General features: G+C 39.4%; 1 protein-coding gene and 1 long non-coding RNA gene across 2 annotated transcripts in view; one reads left to right on the top strand and one right to left on the bottom strand.

Annotated features, from left to right (window-relative positions):
• Nucleotides 1-25,066, bottom strand: part of ANKFN1 (ankyrin repeat and fibronectin type III domain containing 1) — a 424,018-nt gene that overhangs the window by 22,897 nt on the left and 376,055 nt on the right. Inside the window, exons 14-17 of the mRNA XM_082371893.1 lie at nt 22,269-22,484; nt 13,221-13,387; nt 10,432-10,582; nt 8,708-8,876 (exon numbers count right to left, since the gene is read on the bottom strand). Coding sequence (XP_082228019.1) covers nt 8,708-8,876; nt 10,432-10,582; nt 13,221-13,387; nt 22,269-22,484 — 703 coding nt within the window. The remainder of the gene's footprint in view (nt 1-8,707; nt 8,877-10,431; nt 10,583-13,220; nt 13,388-22,268; nt 22,485-25,066) is intronic.
• The window catches only part of LOC309618349, a 353,317-nt gene that overhangs the window by 139,664 nt on the left and 188,587 nt on the right, over nt 1-25,066 (top strand). The gene's annotated exons all lie outside the window — the stretch shown is intronic.

Below are 25,066 nucleotides of genomic sequence, written 5' to 3'. Positions count from 1 at the left end.
CTGTGGAATGGAAACATTTTTATTTTGGCTTCTTTGGTGAGGAATTCTAGGAAGAACATCTAATTACTGTCCTTGGGCCTCTTTGCTGTTGATTCCTGAGACCTAGACCTGGACATTTAGGGAAACGAAAACCACATACCTCAAAATGGGGCATCTGGTCATCTATACACCTTACTGAGGGAGCCCTGCTTTAATGCACATTGAGAGATTTTGTGTACCCTACAATTCCCATCTTACCACTGCCTGCTTCCTTACTTGATTTTCTCTCAGGATGAAACTCAGATGAGTGTAAGGGTAACCTGCCCTGTTTGTGTTTCCTCCTATTGAAGTGGTAGAGGAGAATGGAGTGAGGGCTCCAGTGGCCTGTCCTTATTCCAGCTGTGCACCATTTCAAGGCAGTGTTTCTGAATTCAAGTAGTTTTGGTTCTGGGTTTTTTTTTCTCTCTGGTGTCAGATCCTTCCTTCTCACTTTCTCTGCTCTAACACTTCCTTGTCTGACAGAAGAACTGATCTCATTAAATGACAAACTATTGAGCTCTTCCCAAATGATCTACTTTTCATGCTTTTCCCTGGTTACAGACCTCTGTAGAGCTCCGTCTTGACTCAGGATAAAATCCAAACATCACTATAAAGCAAGCTCCTTGAGATCTAGGATTTTAATTTATCTTCAGTCATATCTTTTGTCATGCAACCACCCTCTACCCTCTGCCTGCATTGACCCTACACTTTGGTCAAGCTGAACCTACTACAGGTCCTTTTGTGCTTGCATGCTTGTGTACATGCCATTTCCTTCTCCTCCAATACCCTTTTTTTACCAATACCTTCAGGTCAGAATCTTCTGATACTTGAAAATTCAGTTTAAATATCTTCTCCTCAGTGAAATCTTCATGGACACTTTTTTCCCTCCAGGCAGAATTAGTTTCTCTCTTTTGTGCTCCTAGACCACTTGTTTCTAAATGTATCAGGACACTGATCCTGCTTTACTGTAATAATGTGTTTACTTGACTGCCTTGGTATTAGACTGTGATTTCTTTGTGGGCAAGAACCGTGTCTCCTATTAATTTTTACTTCCTCAAAACCTGGAACATTATAACTTTTCAGTTAATGTTTATTGACTGAATGAACAACAACAACAAAATGTGCACCCTGATCTGAAGAGAGCAGACCCTTCCTCCAAAGTCTCCTCTTTCCCTCCATCCTCTTTTCTCAAGGTGCTTTTGCTTTTCCTGTTTCAAAAGGTGTACTTAAGGTCTGTGCTATTTACTGGCCGCTCTACAGGAAAGAGTCACCATTACTTTTTAGCTTACTCTTGACCCTTGTAGCTCCCTGAATGTGTCTTTATGCCTTTCAAGGAGGAATTATATCCTGTTTGCACTTGACAGATGTCCTCTCTTGGCTGGAGAGTGAAGAGAGTGAAGTGTCTCACAGTCTGCCTTTCCAAACCAAGTTGTAAAAAAAAAAAAAAAAAAAAAAAAAAAAAAATCAGCTTTTTTCCTTCTTTCTAAAATATGACTGGGAAGATAGTGAGAGGCACTGAAGAATTTCTTTAAAGGAAATACTATCGGTCCCATCTGAATTCTAGAACGCCAGGGTGTCCACAACTTTCTCTTGTTGTGTCTCCTTGTGGTCAGAGCCTTGGATCAGTGGGTGGTCTCACAGTGCCCACACCACCCGTGCCACTCACCACAGTGAGCTATGAGGACCTTTCAACGACAAGGACAGGGCTTCACTTTCCCGCTCTAGTGGTTTTTAGCCAGAGCCTTTAATGTTACTTTAACAAATGTTACTTTAACATAGTCTTTTGTGGTTTAGCAATGATACATTTGGTAGCCATCACTGAGAAGGGGAGGATAGACTGGAAGCTTCTAATTTTTTTCTAATGTGAATCACATGCATTTTACAGGCAAAATGGTATAAGGATACAAAAATGCATTATCCCAGACCACATGATTTGTTATTAATTTACAAACTAAGACTGATTTTCTGTGGTGTTTTCTCTCTCTTTTTTCTGTATAAAATAGTGACAGACTAAAATGCCGTTAGCACCGACACTGGAAGTGAGATTAGGAGTATAGTAGAGTGGAAAGTACTCAGGCTTAGGTGTCAGATGAAACTGGATTTGAATCATAGTTCTGCCACTTACAACCTTCATCATAATCGGCATATAACCCCTGGGAGCCTCCGTTTCCTCATATCTAAGACAGGGGTAATAACGTCTACCTAGGATAAAACAACATAATAATAAGCAGTAAAGTACCCAGCATAGCATGTGGCACATATCAGATATAAAATAAATTTTTGTTCACATCCCTACCACGTCCCCCCTGGGAAGAATGAGGCATTTAGTAGGTAGAATATTAGAATGGGATTGAGATTAGAATATTCTTCCTAAAGATCTCTAACTCAATAAAGTCCTAATCAATCGGGGCCGTGTAGCCTAGTTTGGAAGCTGAGGAACCAACAAGATTACCTCCTAGGGTCAGTTTAGTTCCGTGATTCTTTGCCAAGGTGTCAGAAGGAACCTGGGCATAAGATGCCTCTCTAAAGATTCCTGGTAGTGAATGAGTTGATGCTGGAGTTCAGGAATGGTACCCTAAATCATGAAAAATGGGCATTAGGAATGAGGGTTGAGACCGTGCCATTTCTTATAAGCCTGTGGCCTGGATTCCATTAGGCTCAATGCCTGGATATCCCACAGGCACCTCAAACAAAACTCATCATTTGTCAAACTGAACTAACTCATCATCTCTCCCCTCCCCCCAAACCTGTTCCTCCCCTCTTATTTCCTGTTTTGGTAGATGGCAGCATTATCCATTTCAGCACCCTATTCAGACTCTCTGGCTCCTCCATCTTGCTCTCCAACCACATTAAATCAGTCACAAAGTCCTATTGATTTTAACTTCTAAATTCCTCTTGCCTCTGCCTTCTCTTCTGTACCCCTGCTGTGGCAGTCTTGGTTTGAGTTCTTATCATTGGCCACCTGGGCCAGTCTCTTAACTGTCTCATTGCCTCTAGCCTCAGTCCTTTTTTTGTTTTCTTGCAATCCATAGAGTTGCTAAAACCTAGTAAGACCATATTATTCATTTTCTTAAAATCTTTTAAAAGACTCCTCTTTGCCCATAGGATAAAATCTAACCACTTAATCTAACCGCTTTAGGATGGCCTAGCCCTTTGTGATTTTTACTTGTTTTAATTTTAGTTTTATCTTCTGTCACTCTTCCTCAGATGCCTTAAGCATCTTTCACAATGAACTACTAAGAGTGTACTTAATTGAGCTGCATTTTCCCACGTCTCCAAGCCTTTGTGCATGCTATTCCTTCTGCTTAAAATGATTTTCCTTTTCTACCTTTTCTTTCCTTTTCTGAATGTTTATTTATACTTCAGGGTCTATCTCAAATATTATCTCTGTAAGAAAGGATTAGGTGTCTTTCCTCTGAAATTCAACAACCTACATCTTACAGCAGGATTTTCTTTGCATTGGGACTATTGGTGTAGATGTCTGTATCCTCCACTGGATTCTAGACTTCTGGTGGGCAGATTGTGTCCTATTAACGTCTGTATGTCCAGCCCCAGCACAGTACTTTGCATACAGTGGAAACTCAGTAAATATTTGTTGAATGAAGGATGCAGCCAAGCACTGAAGTGTGAAATATATACCAGGCTTCAAACTGTTTCTAAAAAATTCCCCAGTTTCTTAATCTTGCTAGTCAAGTCAGTTGGAATCATAGAGCCAAGGAAATTGATAAAAGTCAACTTTCTTCTTCATAGGCCTGCTCTCAATTGTGACTGCCCACAGGGTCAGGGCAGGGTGACCTTCTCAGTGCAGGCTAGGCAAATCCTCCAGAGACCATATCACTGAACAGAGTTTCTAAGGGCTTTTCCTTTCACTTCTGGGAACAGCATAAATAGTGATCCTTGTTGTTCCCTAGGCACATACTTTATTACTGCAGAGGACTGCTATCCTGCTCCTATCCAAAGGGTCGGGGAGCATCAGCTCTCACGCTGCGGAGGGGGAGTGGGTCTGCAATTGTACCACTTTGCCTCAGCTCAGCCCTGCTCGTAGAGGTCTCACAGCATCCTCCTGTATGATGGTCTCTCTCTTTCCCCAACAAGTAATCCTATGAAAGAGCATCCTGTGGGTCTTCCTCAGCCTAGTCTTCACTCCAGGAGACGGAGGGCTAAGCTCCTTTATCATTTCGTCCTTGCTAGATCTAGTTTGTGCTGGAATGGGCACAGATACAGTTTTCCATAGCTGGTTAGCAAGTTATTTATGATTCACTCGGGCCACTGGCAGGAACATGGTCAGTGTGCCAAATCTCAGATCTTTTCGTTGTATAAGGGATGACTTATACAAGTCAGACTGAAATACAGTATAACACTTTATTCTGTTATAGGGTGCATATTCCCATAATTTGCACTTTTCAAGTTTTCTTAGAACTCTTATGTTGTTATTACAATTTTCTGAGTTCTGATTGAATTTTCAACAACATTCTCTTTCTCAGGAATGCTTAGTGTATCTATTGACCTTTTACTATGGACCTGTCTATGGAATATAGAAGTCCCTACCTATACAAAAACAAGCAAAAATTGCTTAGGTCTTTCTTCGAGGGGCCTAGGCCCACTGTAGCAAGCTCTTAGGAGTTCCTGTAGACGGTATTATTAAGTGCTTGCAGGCTGATGTCTGATGGAGGAGGTAACTGATAATCTGCCTCTTTGGAAGCTCTGATTGCTTGGAAATAAGAGAGTTTATCATGGTTCTTACTAAGGCCCAGTAGTATTTAAAAAATTGTTGCTGGTGGTGCTAAAGTACAATAAGCATAGTACTAGAGTATATTAATTTTCTGATACTGGCAATATTTCCTCCTGATCCCTAGAAAAGACTAATAGGATTGTGTATGCCAGTGGAAACAAGCCCAATCAAGTGGTCTTTTCTGGAAACTTACATGGCCTTCATTAATCAGCTGGGTCACCAATGATATGGTAACAACGGAGAACCAGTGGGGTAAGAAGTTATGTTTTACTCTAGGAAAAAATACCATCTTAAAGTCAGGAACTGTTGAGATCCAGGCTTTGATCTATAGCCTGGTTTTCATAGGGGAAGGATGGTACCTGATGGTCTTATACTGCTTTTAGTATTAAGAAGAGGTAAGACGGTTCAAAGAGATAGACACTGTTGGATTCTATTCCTTTGCTAACCACAACCCTAGTTTTCTAAGTTCCTAAAACGTCTTTTCCTCTGTGTTCTAGGCAGTACTGCTTCAAGTGTGGTCCACGGATTGGCAGCTTCAGTATCAGCTGAAAGCTTGTTGGAAATGCAAATTCTCCAGCCCCTACTGACTCAGCATTTCTGGAGTGGGACTCCAAGAATCGATTTTAACAAGCTCTCTAAGTGTTTCTTATGTACATTAAAATTTGAGAAGCACTGTTCTAGGGCGTCATATCCTGAGGTATGTTTTCTGTGGGTTTGTAATAGGTGCCGTGCCCAAAATGGTTCTAGTTGTTGTCAAATGAATTTGGAAAATGTTGGGTTAAACAAAGTTAAGCTTTTTATTTTTTTGTGGGGAGGACTACCAGATTCTGAAGAGCTTTTAATATGTTACTCGACTACTCAAAAATCTCCATTGTATTTCCAACACACTTAAAGTAAAATCCAAAGTCCTTATCATGATCTATGAAGCCGTGCATGATCTGGCCACTGCTGATCTTCTGATATCGTTTCCTATCTTTGTTGCTCTTGCTTACTACATTCCACCTACACTGATCTCTTAGCCAGCCACACTCCTACTGTAAGGCCTCTGCACTTGCTGTTTTCATTGCATGGAAATTTTGCATCTCTGCCCAAATGTATCTTCTTCAGAGAGGCCTTCCCAGGTCGTCCTATACAAAATTGTAGTTCCTGTCACTGCACTCCAGTCCTTTATCCTGATTTATTTTTCTTCACAGCTCTCACTACTGTCTGACATTTACAATATTAATGTTTGTTGATTAGTTTACCATTTGTTTCCCCCACTGGACTGTTATTAGCTCCATGAGGAGTTTGTTCATTGCTGATACTTCAATACCTGGAATGGTGCCTGGCACATAGTAGGTTACTTAAATATTTATTGCTGAATTAGTGAACAAATGAGTGAAGAGAGGAAATTGTAGAATAGAGAGTAACAGCAGTAGGATAAAGTGTGGTTGCCCAAGAATAGTGTGTGAGCCTCCCAGAAAGCAAGATAGAGAGGATACGATACTTGCAGGGCTTGGTCCTCCAGGGTCTTGAGAGTCAAGTCAAGTCACTATTATGACTGATACTAAATCACTGATCATTCCCATTGCCTACTGAGGCATGGGGAAATGAATCTCATGTATTTTGCCTGTAATCATGGAACAGTAATGACCATTTCACACAGAGTGGACTCCCAGTTGGCTCTCCAGTGAAGTATTTTCTTTAGTTCTTTTCTCTCTCATTTATCTATCCCTGGGAAATCATTCACTTTCATGGCTTCAGCTGTTATCAGTAGACATTGGCCAAATTTCTGTGTTTGGTACCCAACTTTGTCTCCTGCATTTTTACTGCCAGTTGTATATGTCTACTTGGATGTTGAATTAGCACCTACAGACTCAAGATATTCAGAGCTAAAAGTATCATATTCTTCCCCAAACCATTTTCTTCTCTGATTTCCTTATGTATGTCTGGTTAATGGCAGCAATATCCTCACAGTCTTTGAAACTAAAAACCATGGGGGTATTCTAGAAGTCTCTAAACTTTGCCTTTTCTCATTCAAACAGTTGTCCAGTCTTGTCGATTACTTCCAGTGTTTCTTACATCTGTGTTTGTTTCCTTTTTTTGTTTTGTGTCTATCTTAACACTGGAATATTATAATAACCTCTGAACTATCTTCCCAACCCTGCTTTCAATCCATCTTAAACAGATTCCTCAGCCTGACTCTTAACAGTACTGCCCAGTATGGCTACAGCTTGTCCATACAGCTTTATGTCTACTGCTTCCTCAGTTCATTTCTCATATCTAGCCAAACTGGACCACTTGTTCTTCTTCTGATTCTTTCTGAGTTCTTCTATGCTTACGTCTTTGCTCATTCTGCTCCCTCTGACAAAAAAAGCTTTCATTATCCGTGTTTATTAGCATCCTGTCCAGTCTTTAACACCCATATCAAATATCCCCTCTCCAAGATGGCTTTTTGATACCTTCTTTGAGAAAATGTGCTTTCATTTCTTTTTTCAATATCACTTAACGCGTAAGATTTTGGCACATTATACATCATTTAAAAATTAACTCATGTTCTTATTTTACTCCTACCACTGTACTAAAAAGCCCCTTGAGGGCAGAGCCTTTGTCTTAACTCATCTCTTAATCTCCACAGTAGGTACCTAATGTGCATGTAGTGACTTGAATTGAAATACCCTGACTCAAACTATGTTTTGTAATAGCAGTTCAGTTATATCATAGACTAAAAATGTTCATTGGATGGGGAACTCATTAAATGGTCACATTCACATTCAGGCATTTTGGGATTGGTATGGCCAATATTATTAATGATGTGGCACAGAAGAGGTACAAGAAGGTTAAATGATTGCCAGCGCCACACAATAGAGGACCCAGTACTCTCAAGTCCCAGTCTGCAAGTCTGATTCAGCCTTCTCTTTATAACTCTCCCTCCTCTGGAAATAGCAATTGCTGTTCATCAGCTTTTGGGCATGTAAACTGCTTGGAGCAAGGGAAACTGGGAGACTTTATCCATTTATCCTCAAGAGAGAAATTCAGATTCAGATGCCCAGGTCTCAGAATGAGACATCAGGCAGTTGCCTTGTCTGTTTCTAAATCTGGTGGCTGGGGAGCAGTCCAAAGAGAGTCTGCCTCCATTCCACCCACCCAGTCACTCCCACTCCCACAAATCCTGCAATCCATTTGAACTGATGGAACTCTTGTTAGTTGCCTCTTATTGGCCTGTTACAAAATGAAGCGTGGGGAAGAGACAAAGCTTCCCTATTCACATTTTCAGTGGGCAGCAGGGGTCTCTGCAAAAATAGAGAACCTGGGGCCCAGGCTATTCATTTTTGAAAGTTAGGACAAGATCTTCCCCCATTCAGAATCCCACATTATAATCACAGTATTGCATCCTGGGAGACCCTGTCAACTTCTCAAATGGTCTGCTAGAAATTGAGTCTATTTAATAAATTAGCACTACTTATAGACTTTTTTCCCCTTTAAAGTGATACATACTTTACATTTTAATTTCAGTATTTTTTTTCCCATTTGGAGGAAAGAAGGGGTGGGAAGGGGGGAAGAGAGAAGAAAGAAAGAAAGAAAGAAGGAAAGAAAAGAAAAGGAAAGAAAAGAAAAAAAAAGAAAAGGGAGGAAGAAAGAGAAGGGGCAGTGCTTTTCATGAAAACATTAGTTCTTGTATTTATGTTTTAGGAAAGCAAAGGGGAGGCAAGAACTGCAGCCTGATAACTGAACTTTCTGTTTAGAAGTCCCTCCTCTCCATTGGGCCTTAGCTAGGTTTCAATAATTATTGCTCAGGCACATAGTTTTGGAGCTTTGCTTTCTCTCAGACTTGTACACAGTTCTAGGAAGGGTTGTTGCCAAAGCCGTCATGTGATTTATTGACCCTCCACTGGGACAAGGGGGAACAGATATAACTTTGTGATTTTATTATAAGGAGGCTGGGTTAATATTTCTAGGTGAAACAAGCTACTATACCAAGTTCAAACATCTGAAGAGGGAGGTTAAGAAACCCTGAGTGTGGGGTGTAAGGATTATTCTGTCCTGGGGCTGTACAGACGTCGTCTGAGGCAGGGAGCAGGAGAAGAAAGGACACATTGTGACCCATTTCCAACACCTCCTGTGTGTAGAGGCGGAAGTTCCTTGCCTGCAGAGGGACACGCGCGGAGGAAAAATAGGAGAGTTACAACATGGCACTTACATAAACAACACCAAACTGGCATAAAACATCTAACAAAATTACACAACTTCAAGCTTGGAATTTTTATACAACATAAATATTAGGGTTCAGTCCATTTAATAATGCTATATAAAATCAAGATTTAAGGCAGTAATGTTCCACATAAACTCTGAAAACAACATTTATGCTTCTTATAAAAGCAGAAAATGATTGCATTCTGTGGGCTTTTCAAAATGATGAATATAATTACATGAAGCAACAAAAATGGATTGAATTAAAAATCCACTAGTTTCAATTTAAGTTGGTTAAGGGGGGAAAATGTAGTTTCTGGCCAAGGACTGAGAAAATTTTACAAGTATCCAAAAAAAAAAAAAAAAGTATGTACTCTTAGGCAGTTAGGCAGCCTTCTCCCAACATGTATACGTAGCCCAAGAGTCACCAGTGAAATATGAGCTGCTTCAAACTTTCTAAGCCCAAGAAACCCTTTAATGGTATCTACTGTTGCAAGTTGAGCTGGTATTTTTTTTCCTCCTCCTGAGTACATGGCCACCCCCAGAATAATCCAGTGGCTCCTCTAGTGTCTTTATAGCATCTTGTGCAATTTATTCTTCATCAGTGTTGGCTGTTTTGGACTAGGCTTGCAATATTGACTTGTAATCAGAGCAGTACCCCAATGGAAGAACACTCTCCGATAGACTCTTGCTTCCATGGGTCAGAGGCCAATTCATAGTTGTCTTTCTGTTATTTAAAGAGAGCCAGTCACTCCTGTTGCAGTCTTCCTGTTTGCAGGCTAAACTTGGTTTATTTTCTGTGTGTATAGGAATAGTAGTGTGTGTGTGTGTTGAGTGGGGAGAGATGGTGAATGTAGGTCAAAAAAAAAAAAAAGAATCTAACCTAATGCTACATGATGTTAGCTTACTAGACAGAACCTAATAAACTTTTACTCTTCTCTTCTGTGCCTACACGGTTTTTTTTTTTTTGAAGTTGCTTATTAGTGGAGGTAAGATTTGCACATCTTGATTTAGACAAGACAAGTGATTTTGACAGCAAATTTTCTGTTTGTGGAAAGATAGCATGGCATAACCTTGGCCACTGCTCTAGACTTAGACTACCGATAGTCTTCTGTTTTTAAGTAAATTATTTGCAAATCTAACCATACACTTATTTATTTACTTATTTGTTTATTTATTTATTCCCCTTGCTTCATGCTATCCTGAAGCTGAGACTTGATGTCTTTCAAGGTGGGTTAGCCAATTATTTTTCCTTGTTTGACCAAACCACAGTGAAGTGGGCTCTGGGAACTTTGGAAGACGTCAACATGGGGGAGCTAGAGAAAAGGTACAGAAATGCAGTCTGTGTCCACTTATAGGCATCAAATTGAAAATGTGCATGTATGTGCAAAGTGGTATGTAAATAAATGAACAAAATACGTATACATATATTTTTTTACCTCTTGAGTTTTACCCCATAATGCAGTTTCCATGAGCCATAAAAAGAAGATAAAAATGGTAAAGACTAGTACCTGGTGTAGAGGTATATTGATCTGCTTAAGGAGAGCTTTCACTGCCATCTGGAGCTCGTAGAAGAACAATTGCATGGGGCAGTCAGAAGTATGATCCACACTTTCCATAGACTCAGAGCCAGAAAGCTTTTGGACCAGTTCCCACTCCTCTCTGTATGTTGAGTCAAGTTAAAATTAGAAATATAACAAAAGTTCAGAACACAGCTCAGAACATTTTTACTGCATGTGTCCAGAACCTGAATAACCAATTTTTGGTGGTTAAAACTTGATGCAATTCTTGAAATTTGAACTTTTTTGCCACCCAAATGGAGTTTAAAATGAACTCTTTCTAACGTAAGCTTATTTCACCTATCAAACCACATACACCTCAGAACAGCAGGTCTGATTTGTAATGAATCAGTTTTTGAGATTGGAGCTTTGAAATATTTTGTAATAATTTCCTGTCTTCATTTTTCTTTTCCTGAAGATCCCCTGTAAGTTCTAAGACCCTACATTTTACCACAGGGGCATCTGCTGGTTAATTCAGCAGTTGGGTAACCACAGGACTCTGGTCCAACTCAGGCAAGAAACCACATGGCACGTTTCAACCCTGGCCTGTTGTGATCGTGGGTACTATTTTGGTTTCCTTCCCCTTCCAAAAGCTTGAGGAGAATCACAAAGAGGAATAGCAGACAATTCCAATAAAAGGAACCAGGGGACACACACCACTGCTTCCATCCTCCTTTCAAACCAGTCATCTGTGTCTTTATTCTGCATGCTCTACAGTCCTTCCTAGTGAACTTTTCCAAATGTCCTGCAGAAGGGAAGGGAAAAGAATGGTGGTGGGAGGAAAGCACATCTGGTTTGTCCCCCAAAAGCTGCTCTTCAAAAGGATCTTGAAAAGATCAAGGTAAATGCCTCTTGGGCAACATTGTTTCGACAGGTATTTTAGCACAAATCTCTAAACACATTCAGTTGGCACATTTTCTAACTCTGCAGGGAGCAGCAATATGCTCTCAGGAGCAGGCTAGAGAGGAAAGGAAAGCCCTCCTGTTTTGGGATGGAAAGACAGGAGGTGCTAACATATGTTCCCACCCTCGTGAATATCATCTGAGGGCTCTCCCTGATGGGTTATACTCACTGGGGCTCCAAGCGATGAGCCAGAAAATGAAATTGATTGTGACATGAGCTTTTCATCAGAATACACTCTTTTTTAACCAGCTACCCTCTTAGAAAAGTTTCTGTTTTCATGATATCAGTTTCATTTCAATTCCCACACTGGAAAAGACTATGGAAAAATCTACCCTTTGTCTCAATAAGAGGAAAAAAAAAAAAGAAAATTAAATCCTGCTTCAATCTGGGCATACTGTTGGCCTCACAAATAATTGAAATCTTTGAGAACCTGCTTGGGAACTATATCTTTTCTTCCGTCACTGATACTGAACTAAATGAGGGGTTCTGACTAGCACAAGTATGCACAAAATCTAAAGGACCACATTGCTAAAATATTATCTGTAATCAAATTAGAAAATAAATTACCAGGAAGAATACCATGAAACATCTACCACTAATCAGTTTAGTCTTTAAGGATGAGGGAGATGGAACTGGCAGAGGGAAGGCTACTGGAGTCTTTTGTAAAAATGAAACTTGGATCCTTGGCAAATGGAAATTAGTTGGTACAACCACTAAAAGATAGAGTCTAAACCTTTAAGACACAAATCTAGAAAATGGATGAAAGTAACCATTGCAAAATCAACCCACAAATGAGCCTCTTGGGAAGGACTGAGATAACTAATGCTGATTGTAGAAGTGGCCACCAGATGGCAGACTTAAGTCTAGGTGTAGTTGGTAAGTGAAAGAAGAGAGTATGGCAGCTAGTGAGTTCTCTGAAGAGACCATCATCATCATCATCTCCTTCATTGTCACCAAGTAGTATTTAATAAACATTGTGAGATACTCTAGTTAAAAAGTTCTTCTCACTTTAGGGACCAAATTTTAAATGACCAAATCAGAGTCTCCTTTGGTTAAGCAAATCTGTAGGTGCAGCTAGAGCCTGAGGATCTAAATTGTACACTGAAGCTTGACAAACTCTTTTTCAAGTTCTTTTTCTTTTCTTATATGTTCTTTCTTTTCCTTTTCTTTTTGTGTTGAACACAGTTCAGTTCATTTTAGTAGACTTTCAGAGGTGTACTAGAGGGCTAGTGGTAAAGCTGAGTCAGATTACCAAGATTGGGCAACTTTTCCAAAGTTAACGGTAATTCACCATAATGCCAAATCATAGAGCAATTTCCAGAAGGTCAGGCCTTATTACTTCTTTTCTTCCCTAGAGAACCATAAAGAGTGTAGGAAACATACCAAGTCCTTTGGCCAGGGGGTTGGGGTGGGGGGAATGAGGGTAGGGAGGGTCCTTTAAGGTTAAGGAGAGACCAGTTACTCTACTAGAACCCATTTACACAAGTGCTTTTTTTAAATGTGACTTTTTAGGTTGTGGAGAAAAGATATTGGAAATAGCAGTGCTGAAAGAAAAGGACATCTATTCATTAACCTGAATGTCAGTGGTTGCATAGAGGAAAGTGAAAGGATAGTGTCCCCTTTAAATTGACCCACTCCTTCCACCAATCAATACTACAAGCCCTCCTTATCCTAATGTTAAAACTGAGCTATGCCTTTGCCCCAGTGTGCTGGCCCCTGAGGACCTCTCATCATAGAAACTTCACTCAGAAGTAACATTTCAGTTTCCTTCTGGCACGTCAAACCCATCACTTAGCCATTGTTTCATCATGAGGAAAATCTAAACTCCTCACACTTACTTGGAAACGTTATTGTTCTCACGGATCTTCACATGGCAGAGAATGTTAGGCAACTTTTGGGTAACAAGAACTTTGATTTGATCCACAGAGCTACATAGCTTTAGGTAACCCAGATATAATCCAGGAGAGAGACGCTGATGACTCCTTTTGTGATAGGAGAGAATATCCTGTAGGAGGAAAAACAAAACAAAAAACACATTAAAAGGCAATCTCTTTTCATTTCTTAGGTACACCATGTCATGAATTAAAGGAGCTGTAGCTAAGTAATTAGTGAGAAACCTTGGATACCACCATGAATGTTGAGAATGTGTTGGTGGTACAGCCAGTCTTACCTTCAGGAGAATTAGCCTCCAAGTCAGGTACTCAGCCATTAATATATTCTGCATGCTTACTTTCCTCAGATTTCTGTTCCACGAATAGGTGTGTGGGTTGTGATTGGGAATGGTCTGGTGGTGGTGGAGGCAGATACTAAAGAAAAATAGAATTCATAATTTCTGTCCTTGGAGGGTTTATTGTTTAGCTGGGGGAAAACAAATTGCAAGTGTAAAAACTGACAAAGCAGTATAGGAAACCTCATTATTTCAGGATAATTGGTGTCAGGAAAAGGATCAAAATTTTATAGTAAGTAGAAAAAAAAGGATTTGATTGATTTGTTATCTTGAAAAATGAAACAAGCAATAGCAATAGATTTATTTATCTTATTAACATTCGAGTTATAATCACTAATTCTGAGAATGAAGAGAGAATCAAGTATTGATTCTTGGGTTAACATTTTAGACTAAATTGTGTGATAGCTGAAATGCTGTTCCTAATGTTTGACTTTCACAATGTGATCATGAAGAGGATAATTTTTGCAAGAGTATTTGAAGGCTCCATATATTTTTTCCCCTTGCATTAAAAAAATTTGATATTCAGGTCATTCTCTTTTAAAATCCTTGTTCATTGTGTGGTCTTCAGTTGTTAACTGGCCTACCATTGCTAGATTCTCAATTGTCAGTAGCTTTGCATGTGATTTGATTAGTCTCCATGTCATCTTCATCAGCTTCACAAAATTCTGTATCTTTTACAAGATTTAAAAATTTACCTTGTAATAGATTTGCACTGCATTTGCATTGTATTGTCACATCACAATATTCCATAGGCAGCGGAGACTGAATGAAGTTGGTGCAATAGGAAGTGCCAACCTAGTTAAGCACAGAGGAATGTTTGAGTGGAGTTTTGTTTTCTATGTGGTCAGTTTTCTAGTGAACTATTAAGGTTGTGACTTTTGCTTCTCTATACAACTGCAGGAACTCAGGTAATAAATACTTGGTAATACAGACACTCCGTCTCCCATATATCAGTAGGTAAGACTTTTTATACATTTGGGCAGTGTAGGGGTGAAACAGAGTAGGAGTGATGACTCAGGAAACTGATTATAGGGGAAGGATTTCTATAGGCCAGAGTTTAGCCTAGTTTTCAAAGGGGGTAAAAAAGAGGGAATCAACTCTACCACTAAATGTAGGGAAGGCAAAAGAGAAGAGGAAAAAAAAAGTTTAAACTTACATAGAACTCAGTATGGAACAGAAAGGTATGAGGTCTTCCTTGACAGTATACTCTGAAGAAATGACCCCTCCTCTGTAGAATTAACCATCTGTAACATCTAACATATGCTATATTGTGTATTGTCTCCTTTGTCCCATCCTTATCAAACATATTGAGTTCCAGGTACTATAGGAGACATTGGGGTTTCAGGTGAACCTTATATGATCCCTGCTTTTGAAGAGGTCAAGAAAGACAGATGAGTAAAGGAATGATCACAATATACCGAAACCAGTTTATAATAGAGACAATGTAGGCATACACAGGAAGGAGTACTTAACTTATATTTTTCTTCTTTTATGTTCTTTTCTTGAACTAGACTATGAAATTAATGGCAGGGCTTTTTTTTTTTTTTTTTTTAAATTGCTTTTTCTTCTTAGTGCCCAGTACTGTTTCTGTATGTAATAGGTTTGCAACATGTGGAAATCAGGCCTTGTCCCTAAAACAGAATGTATGAGAATAGCAGAAGAGGGACAAAATAAGAATGGTCACAGTTGGAAGGAAGACATAACTAGCATGTATCGAAAAGCAAAGACTAAATAACTTTTAAGATATTTGGCAAAGAAATAGACGAGAAAAATTTGACTTCACGATTAAGAAGGAAGGAATTCTTATTAATATAAGGAGGTTGATAAGGCTGAATTTTTTCATCTTGTCTCTTCAGAACAGATTGCAGATAATTAGTTGACTAGAGGAAGTTCAGTCAAGGTGAAATTTTGAGAAATGAACAGGTAATCAAAGAGAGAGAAACAGTTAATGAGAGAAGGAAAAATGCAAGTATTTAATCAGCAGAATTTGACGATATGCACCCTAGGGGTGCTTGCTGTACAAGCAGATGTGGCCACAAACCCACAGGTCATTATTTTTGAGAAGTGATGGAGAACTGGAAAAGTCCCTAAAGACTGGAAAAGGGCAAATATGCCTATCTTTGAAACAGGAAGGGGAGAAACACAGAATGACGCTAGTAATTAAAAACCACCAACTTATAGATCTTTGGGAAAAATGAGAACAAACCATCAGTCAATCAATTTGCAGTCACCTAGGAAACCCTGAGACACTAAATAGGAGTCAACATGGTTTTGTGATGGGCAAATCATACAGACAACTTTAATTTCTAATAGCAAAAGAACAAGATCCATAGACCAGGGAGTTGTCTCCAGTATAATCTGTTTCACTAGATAATCTGGGAAAAGTATTAATAGAATCTTGACCACATGACTTTAATAAGCTGAATATCAGGGTTGAAGATTTGTGGATGATGGGGATAGTATGGCAATAGTAGGACATATTGAGTGATGGCCCAGTAGAGACTGGTCCTGAGAGCCAGTCGGTTCATCATGTTTATTGATGTTCCAGACAAAGAAATGAAGAATGTGTGTATCAAATTTGTGGGTCCCAAATTTGGTGTGGTTTTGATTTTCTGGAAAATAGTAATAAAGCTCTGAATGATCTTATGCATTGGAAAAATGAGCCTATCATAATTAGGGTTGAAATGTAATAAGAAAATGTGCTTGTAAAGACCCAAACCCAAGAGTACAAATATAGAGTGGGTATGAGTATAAGAAAAAACATGTGGGGGTCAGAACTGACCACAAATAGAATGTGAGTTAGGAACATACTGTGGTTATGTAAAAAACAACACCATTCTGGGATGGAGTCATTCACTCTTTCATTCAATTTTTTTAAAGACTATTACTGAGCATCTACTATGTGTTTTCCTGCCTTTACATAGTCATTTACCCTTCATTAGTCAGAATGTTTTTGGAGCCTGAGAAATGCATGGGAAGAGAAAGAAGCTGTCCTATTCACATAATCTGAGGTACATTAGAAAGGCCTCCTAAGCCAAATCAAATGCCTGTGGGTTTATATATTGCCTGATTTGACCTCTAACCTGCATTTCTAGTCTCTACTTCCACTACAGTCCTCTTGTGTCTCTTATCTCCAGCCAAAATGGATTGCTTTTTCCTTCCTCATACATAGCCTAATCTCTCTTCTTTGATTCTTTGTTGGTTCATGAATTCACTCATTCTACCAACTTTTATCGAGCACCTACTGTGTATCAGGCATTATGCTAGGATGTCAGTGACATCAAGATGAATAGGACATGATCCTTCTTTTCATGGAACTCATATTTCAGTTTGTGAGAGAGACATGTGAGCAAGTTTTTCTTAACCCAGTATGATAAAGGTTGTGTAAGGTCCATTGTGGACCCAAGGGAGGGGGGGGATCTACTTTTCCAGCTTTTACCTTAATTTTTTGTACCATGCCCTCTATTTAATTTAATTCTCTATTTAATTAATTCCTTCCTTCCTCCCAATTTTTTGTACCATGCCCTCTATTTAATTTAATTCTCTATTTAATTAATTCCTTCCTTCCTCCCTTCTTTCCTCTCTTCCTTTCTTCTTCCCTCCCCCCATCCTTTCTTCTCCCTCCTCCCTGTCTTTCTCTTTTTCTTTTTTTCTCCACCTGGTAAACTTAACTTACCCTTCATGGCTCAGCCAAATGTCACCTCTTCTACAACGCCTTCCCTGATATTTCCTGGTAGAATTAATACTTGCTTTGTCTGTGTTTTCATAGTACACTGTTTGTGCTGCTAGCAGGTTCTGGTTTAATTCTGCCTTGTATTACCTTGATTTGTGTACAAGTCTGTCTCCCTCCCTTGACTGAACTTGAAAGAAAGGACCTTGAATTATTCATTTGTTTTTCCTATAGCACCTAGAAGAGTTCCTGGCACCTAGCTGGTGCTGAAAAAATGTTTATTAACTATGAAGTGAGAGGCCCAGAGGTAGTGGGGGTCTGGGGCTGAACCTCTGGGAGAGAATATGTTGTGTTGGTGCAGTGACCAGGAGGCTATACCCTTCTTCTCTTCATTGATCAGATATCCTAAGAGCTTGTTAGAGGAACAATATGTAGTTGCTTTTCCAGTTACTACAGGGCTTTTGTTTTGTTGGATAGGGTATGGAAGCTGAATTGTCCAGGGTTAGCAGAGGTCATAAAATGGTGGCCTGTGGCCCAAGATTATATAGGCTGCCAAGAATGTAAATTTTCTGAATTATTTTCTAACTTTTAAAAATAAAGAGATTTTATCCAAAACTCTGGACTTTCAACTTCTCTTTAAAAATTGAAAAATATTTCAACATTGGGACCACTTTCTTCCATTGCAATTAGCTGAGGCTGAATAGGGCTGTTCTTTAGATGAGACAAGGGCTCTTCAGATTACTATAGTCTTTGTTACTTCCACTTTTTTTTATATTGAGATATAACTCACATACCATAAAATTTACTCTTTTAAAGTGTGAAATTCATTGGTTTTTACTATAGTCACAAGGTTGTGCAACTATCACCACTATCTAATTCCAGATTATTTTCAACATTCCAAAAAGAAAACTCCCATTCGTTAGCTGTCATTCCCCAGTCCCTCCTCTTCCTGCCTCTGGAACCACTCATCTACTTTCTGTCTCTATGGCTTTGCCTGTACTGAATATTTAATTGTGTAGCATTTTGTGTCTGGCTTTTTTCACTTAGCATAATGTTTTCATCCATATTAGCATGGATCAGTACTTCATTTATGGCTGAATAATATTCCATTATATGAATACATCACTTTCGTTTATCCATTCATCAGTTATTGGATATGTAGGTTGTTTCCACTCTTTGCCTACTGTGAATACTTCTGCCATGAACATTGGTGAACAAGTTTTTGTGTGACCCCAGTTGTTTCTTATATCCAGCCCAGTTGACTCATTTCCATTAATCTTCCTGATTCCAGTAGTTTTTGATCCCCTTGTTAGGGGTTCCTTGGAGGTAGAGAGAGCAGGAATGTGCAGGAAAAAAGCAGAAAAGGGCAGAAGAGATAGTAGGTTCTGGGCACCTCAGGTGTAAGAAGAAGATGCTGGGTCCTTGTAGGTGACAAGAAATGCCTAAGGAGATCAAGAGAAGGAAAGCGGGGATGGGATGGAGATGGAGGGCAAGCTTCACCACAGCTTCTCTAGGATCACACTTTTAAAAAGGATCTAGAGAAAAGGACGGGGAAGGTGTGTAAAGCAGCATGGCAGAATGGGAAGGGCACCAGGCTAGGAGTCAGAAGACTTGTGTCTTTGTCCCACAGGCTGCTTTTTTGGCTGATATGACCTTGGTGAGTTACTTCCCTGAAATCCATAGCTTCATTTATGAATTGGACACAGATTTCCCACTCAGCCTCACTGGGTTTTCATGAGGATCAAATGATATAGATGTGACAAAGTGTTATAAACTTGAAAGTGTAGTACAAATGTGAGAGATTAATCTTCAGAGAAAACTTGGAAACCTGGAGGTTTCCAGTTATTGAAGTGACCCCTGAAGATTATGGTCAGAGAAACTCAGCACCTGAGAGGGGCCTTTCTGTTGGAAACACAGTTGACCCTTGAACAACATGGGTTTGTACTGTGTAAGTGCACTTATACCTGGATTTCAGTAAATATACAAAAATATATGTGTGGAACATTGTGCACACTTGTATTGTGCTAGACTTGTATTGAAGTGGATAACCTATCCTTACATAGGCAAAAGGTGAGTAATAGTTAATGTAAAATTAATAATGTTTTAGTTTTCTTACTGTTTTATAACTTTTCTTTCAAAGAATTACATTACCATACAGTATGCCTGTCTCTTGTAATTGGAGAAACTGCCTATCAGCCTATCATCACAGGTAAGTGGTTTTTTAAAAAAAGTAACAGTGTTTCCAATACTGTATTATGAATGTGACTATAATACTGTATGCCGTAAAAATTTTATGACCGTTCATAAGTGTATATAGGCTAGGCTACCGTGAAGCAATTGTATCAATCACACTAGGCTACCATAAAGCAGTCATACTGCTGCTTCTTTATTATCAATGCATGAATTGTTACACCTCTAAATAAATATGAATTTCTTTTTCACATTATAATTTTGGGGGGGGTCAAAAGTTATATGTGGATTTACTACTGGGGGGGTGGTGTGAGCACCCCTAACCCCCATGTTGTTTGTTCAAGGGTCAATTGTACTCTCGTTGCCAGTTAGTTTGCTCAGGGGGATTCTAACTTGTCTGTAATAACTCTCTTTTCCTTCCCAGGCAAGTGTGGGAAGGATTTCTCTCTCCCTTCCAGATATATGAGAGAGGCGCCTGTTATGAAGGTCTGGGACTTGAGAGGGTCAGGAATTTGAGCGGGTTAGACCCTGGAGGTCCCCTGGGGCCCTAAAGGATTAGTACATTAGTTATGGGCCCAGATTTTGTTAAAGCCCTTATTTGTTTTGAAAACTCCATTGTGGATCATATAGTCTTTATACAATTTTTCCTTAGTTCTTATGAAAAGGTAGAAGAAGTAGTGAAATGACTGAGCCAGTACCTAGGGTCTCCTGGGAGAGTAGGGATGAGGAGGAGATGGATTGAGTGTGCCCTGAGGGAGAGCCTAGCATTGGTTGGATTTTTCTGAGTAGAGAAATAATAAAAATAACTAACATTTATTGAGCACTCACTTTGTGCTACTCTTCTAATGCTTTATGTATTTAACTCATTTAATCTTCATTAGAACCCAGTGAAGTAGGTTGTTTTGCAGAGAAGGAAATACAGGAGGTAAGAAATTAAGTAACTTGTTCTAGTCACATAACCAGAAAAGGTGGAGTCAGGAATCATACCCAGTCAGCCTGATTCCAAAGTGGTGCCTCAGAATGTGGTGTGATGTAGCAGAAAGAAGCTCAGGCTTCCAATCAGAAGGCCTGGTGGTCATCACTCTTATGACCCTGAGAAAAAAGAGTGGTTTGTGGCCTGGAATTGTGGGAATTACCCAGCCTGCTTTGGTCAACCACCAAGACCTATCTCTATGTTGAATTGGTGGGGCTACCTCCTGACATAATTAAATGTTAAGTCTAGGAGTAATTGAATACCGCCCTAGTAGTTTTATTCCCCCATTTCCTCTCCAGTGTAAGACCTGTATGGGAAGGAGGGGAGAGAGAAAAAGTAGAAGGAAAAAAAAGGAGAGTAGGGGGTGGGTGGGAATGACATCAAGCAGGAATGTGCCAGTCAGCGGGGGTAAATTTTCCACTTGGATCTGTGTGGAAACCTGATCTTGCCTCTATTTTTGGTCTCCTTCTCTAACAACTTTTTGCCAGATTGGAATTTTTCTGCACCTGTAACACATTTTTAATGTAATAAGTCTAGGAGAAACCAGGTATTATATCATGCTGGGGCCTGTGCTGTGTTTCTAGGAGCAAAGGTAGCCCAGACTCCAATTTATCCCTATAGGGGATTAGTGTATTAGTCACCCTGTAAAAGCTCAATTTATTATGATTTTGTAAATATTTCTTTTAGCACTTACTTATAAAAGGTGAAGAGGGGAACCACGAATGTGTCTGTGTTCCATGCTCCCACCTACACACACGCGCACACACACACACACACCCACCCACCCTCACCCTCTATAAATTTCATATGAACCCAAATTCCATGAAATCAAATCCAGAGGTATTGGCTTTGACCAATTGGCTTACCTTTGCTACACTGGGCTTTATCCTGGTCTGGGCCAGAGCAAGTAATAGAAAGGTGAGATTATTGTACTAGCCGCCCCTCAGTGGAGAATGAAAGTAAGTCAGCAGGCTGGTTACTTAGCTGTTTAGGGTGATCTGAGGGGTTACCGGGCCAAGACTTGGGTTTGGCTTGTTTGTCTGAGATTGAGCCCTTTCTTCCCCATTACTCCAGATTGGCTGTCTTGTCGATATATGCCATTGGTTGTGTAGGCCTCAAGGTAGTTGTTTCTCCTAGCTTTGCCACCTAACTGGAGAGCTCTACAGAACTCATGCCCATCACTGGGTTTAAAAGAAGGAAAAAGAAACAGCTTGAAGCCCATGTTTACATAAGAACATGTGAGGCAATGTGGTGGCGTGGAGAGAGTGCTAGACTCAGGAGCACAGGATATAGGTTTGTATCCTAGCTCTGCCATCCAGGTTAAGAGACTGGATCTCAGCTGCCTGATTTTTGAATTTTGGTGGCTATTTAGTTCTCAGGTGACTCGTCTTTTATTTCATCTCCCATCCCTCACTCATTAAAATCGTAACTCCTGCCTCCAAATGTGATATAATATAGCAGAAAGAAGCCTGCTTCCAATCAGAAGATCTTAGTTCAACTTTCAGCTCTGCCATTTTCTAGCTGTGTGTCTAGGGGCAAATCCAAGTTTGGTCGGGCCTTAAGCTGATACAATTTTTTGTGCTTTTCTTAAGGAAAAGAATACAAAATTATGAATGTGAAGTTTTTAGGGCCTTGGAAGGGGGTTATAGAAGTGACGAGCTGATTGATGCTTTTCAGTCTTTCCTATGTGTGGAATACAAACAATGACATGTCTCTGGACCTCTTCATTCCATTACTGCATATGTAAATGGCTCTTGATATATTTCACTAGAGCCTCAATAAGTGTGTGTGGAACTTTTATTAGGAAAATTGAAAAGACTACATACCTGGATGGTTATCAGTAAAATGTCTAAGGCTGTTGGCTCCTCAGGTGTTGAGAGAGACTTCCTCTGGCTTTGCAGCTTTGAGATCTGTATCCATTTGCCATTAAAAAATGAATAGAGCATCTCCACCTCTCTGATGGTGACTATGATGATGTTTCCATGCCGGTCTTTAATGGGTTCATAGTAAACTCTTCCCAAATTGTGTGTCCCAAGTAAATTCTAGAAACAAACAGATTTCTGGTAGCTTAGATGATGTGCAAACAAAGCAACATAACTGCAACAAAAGACACTGAATAATTATCTGATGTTTCTGAGAAGCTGTTTTTTGGTGGTTGTTGTTGAGCAGACTTAAACCTATAATAGAATATGTAGCATCATACAAGCGTACTTAACAGAAGCTCAAAGAAGATGTTTTCACCATAAGCCTGCAAAGATTATAGCAAGAGGCAAAAAAATTATGTTTTTTTAAAAGCAAATTTAATACCTGTAAATATCTCTTACCCACATAGACACACCAGCACATAAACCTCAGTTACCAGCACTTGAAGAGAATCCCAGATGTTTTAAAGAAAAATGCCTGATATTTCAGGTATGCTACTTGTGGAGTTTTCAAGAGATCTACAGTAAGCTGGTATGAAGCGGGGTTGTTTAAAATGAAGAAGTGAATTGACAATGTAGCACATTGTACAGGTCCCCAAATGACTGCACATTCCCTTCAAGATACTTTAATTGGGAGATTGGCCTGGTTTGACTTATCTGCATTTCAGAGAGTTCTGTTTATTTAAAATTTTGTTAAAATTGTTTGTGAGCTAGGTCAACAAGGTAGACAATACTTTTAGAAAGGTAAGAAGAGAAGGATGCCACATTAAATGTGAAGGGGCCCAGGTAGATGTTATTAAAATAAGCAGTTTTACAAATATGCAAGGTTTGAAGATTTCTAACTTAGAGCACTGGGTGAATAGGATAAAACACCCTTTTACTTTGAATATCTATAGCTTTTTAAAATAATTAATCATCTCAGAGCTCCTGGCTGTTATTTTTGTGAGCTCACATAAATGCTGACAAGATAACCTGTTAGCAGGAGTGCAAAAATAGAACTGGAATTTGTGAAAGTGATAAGGATGACCTAAAAATGAATGAGCCAGCTGATCAGTATTCACATTTACAAAAACAGTGGAACGTTCCTCATAGGTAGGGACTATGTCTTTTTTTTTCTTCTTAATTTGCAAGGACAGAACACATAAATAAGAAATTTCATAAATAATTATTGACATGTTATAGAAATTCATTTGGCATGATTACTGTTTTTAAAAATGGCCTAACTACTCAGTCAGATTATCCCTTTCTAACAATTAACTTCTAAATCATAGAGAAGTAATTGGGTAAGGCTTTTAATCCAGCCCTGTGTAGTACTACAGTCTTATATAAAGCAGTTTGCTGCAAAGTAGTACTGGCCAATCATCAATGGCATGCTGGTAAACTGGCCATCAAAAAAAAAAAAAAAGGCTTGATATATAATATGCCAATTTCTGTGGTGTAAATACTCCCACAGTAGCCTATTTCAAGCTACCAAAGGTTGTGACAACAGGCTTTGAAAATCTCTGAATACTTAACTGTTGGCTCTCCTAAGTGAGTACAAGTTGGCTCCAGCACATTACTGCTGTTAAGCTTTTAGTTATCCTGGTGTTGAGTTTCAGGGTTGGCTGCTGTTCATTAACACTTAGACTTCTGAAAAATGACTTACTCTTTCTGGCCTTGAGTTTCATCATCTAAAATTAAGAGTCCTTATAGCTCAGACATCCCTTATGCTAATCCTTACCTTATAGAATGATTGGTGGATTAAGTCAAGCAATGTATGAGAAAGTGCTTTGTAAACTTTCAAGCTTGATACAAGTAGGCAGGGTATGGGCTTTCTTTAGTGCTCCAACTGGAATTCCACCCTGGTTTATACTTACTCATTTTCAGCACTCAGCCCAGGTTTCACCTTCTCTGGGAGGACTTTCTCAACTCTCATAGGTAGAATTTATCATCTCCTTTTTTGTCCCATACTGCTTCGTGTACCAACTTGTATCTTAGCATGACTCTGACTTTCCTGCGTATTGATGTACATGTCATGAAATCATGGTTTTTTCATCTCTGTTTCTCTGGGTTCCTTGCACAGTGCCTGGTACATAGTAATAGCTCAAGAAATTTTTGTTGACTGAAGTAACATCATTAGGACACTGGAAAATTTGATTTGCTTTGGATCAAAGTGGGTGAGTGGACATTGAATGAGATGGTCGTTTCATTTAGGCAGAGTTATTATCAGTGATTCACTGTTAACTTTGGATATGTTGACTAATGCTCTAAACAAGAAACACTAAAAGTCTTCCTGAAATTCTTTATTGATAGCAAATTGGGTTGGATAGCTAGCTCTGGGAAGAGCCCAATTTAAAAGAAGAATATCTTTGTGAAAATAAGTTGCAACCACATTCTAAGGGGGCAAATTTGGGGTTCTTTAGTGCCTAAAGGAAAAACACACCATGTTAATACCTGTCATGCTCTGCAATCAAGATTAGGAGATCTGGGAACCCTGAGGATTCTACAAGGTAAAGATAAATAAAAGCCATCTGATGGCTCACAGGAATGCCTCTAGGTTATAACCACAACAAATCACAGGTCTGTCAATAAACCCTAGACAGATGCACAATACTTAGAGACTTTTATTCAGTTTGGGGTGACATGGGAAGTTGAAGGAAGTCTGGCATAGAGATATGAAGGCCTGGAAAAGAAGAGTAAAATTTTGGGGAAACCTTTTCCCC

This window comes from Balaenoptera borealis, assembly GCF_965194805.1.
Source record: "Balaenoptera borealis genome assembly, chromosome: 20".
Classification (NCBI taxonomy): domain Eukaryota; kingdom Metazoa; phylum Chordata; class Mammalia; order Artiodactyla; family Balaenopteridae; genus Balaenoptera; species Balaenoptera borealis.
Note: the sequence above shows the minus strand (reverse complement) of the source record. Positions and strands in the feature narration are given on the sequence as shown.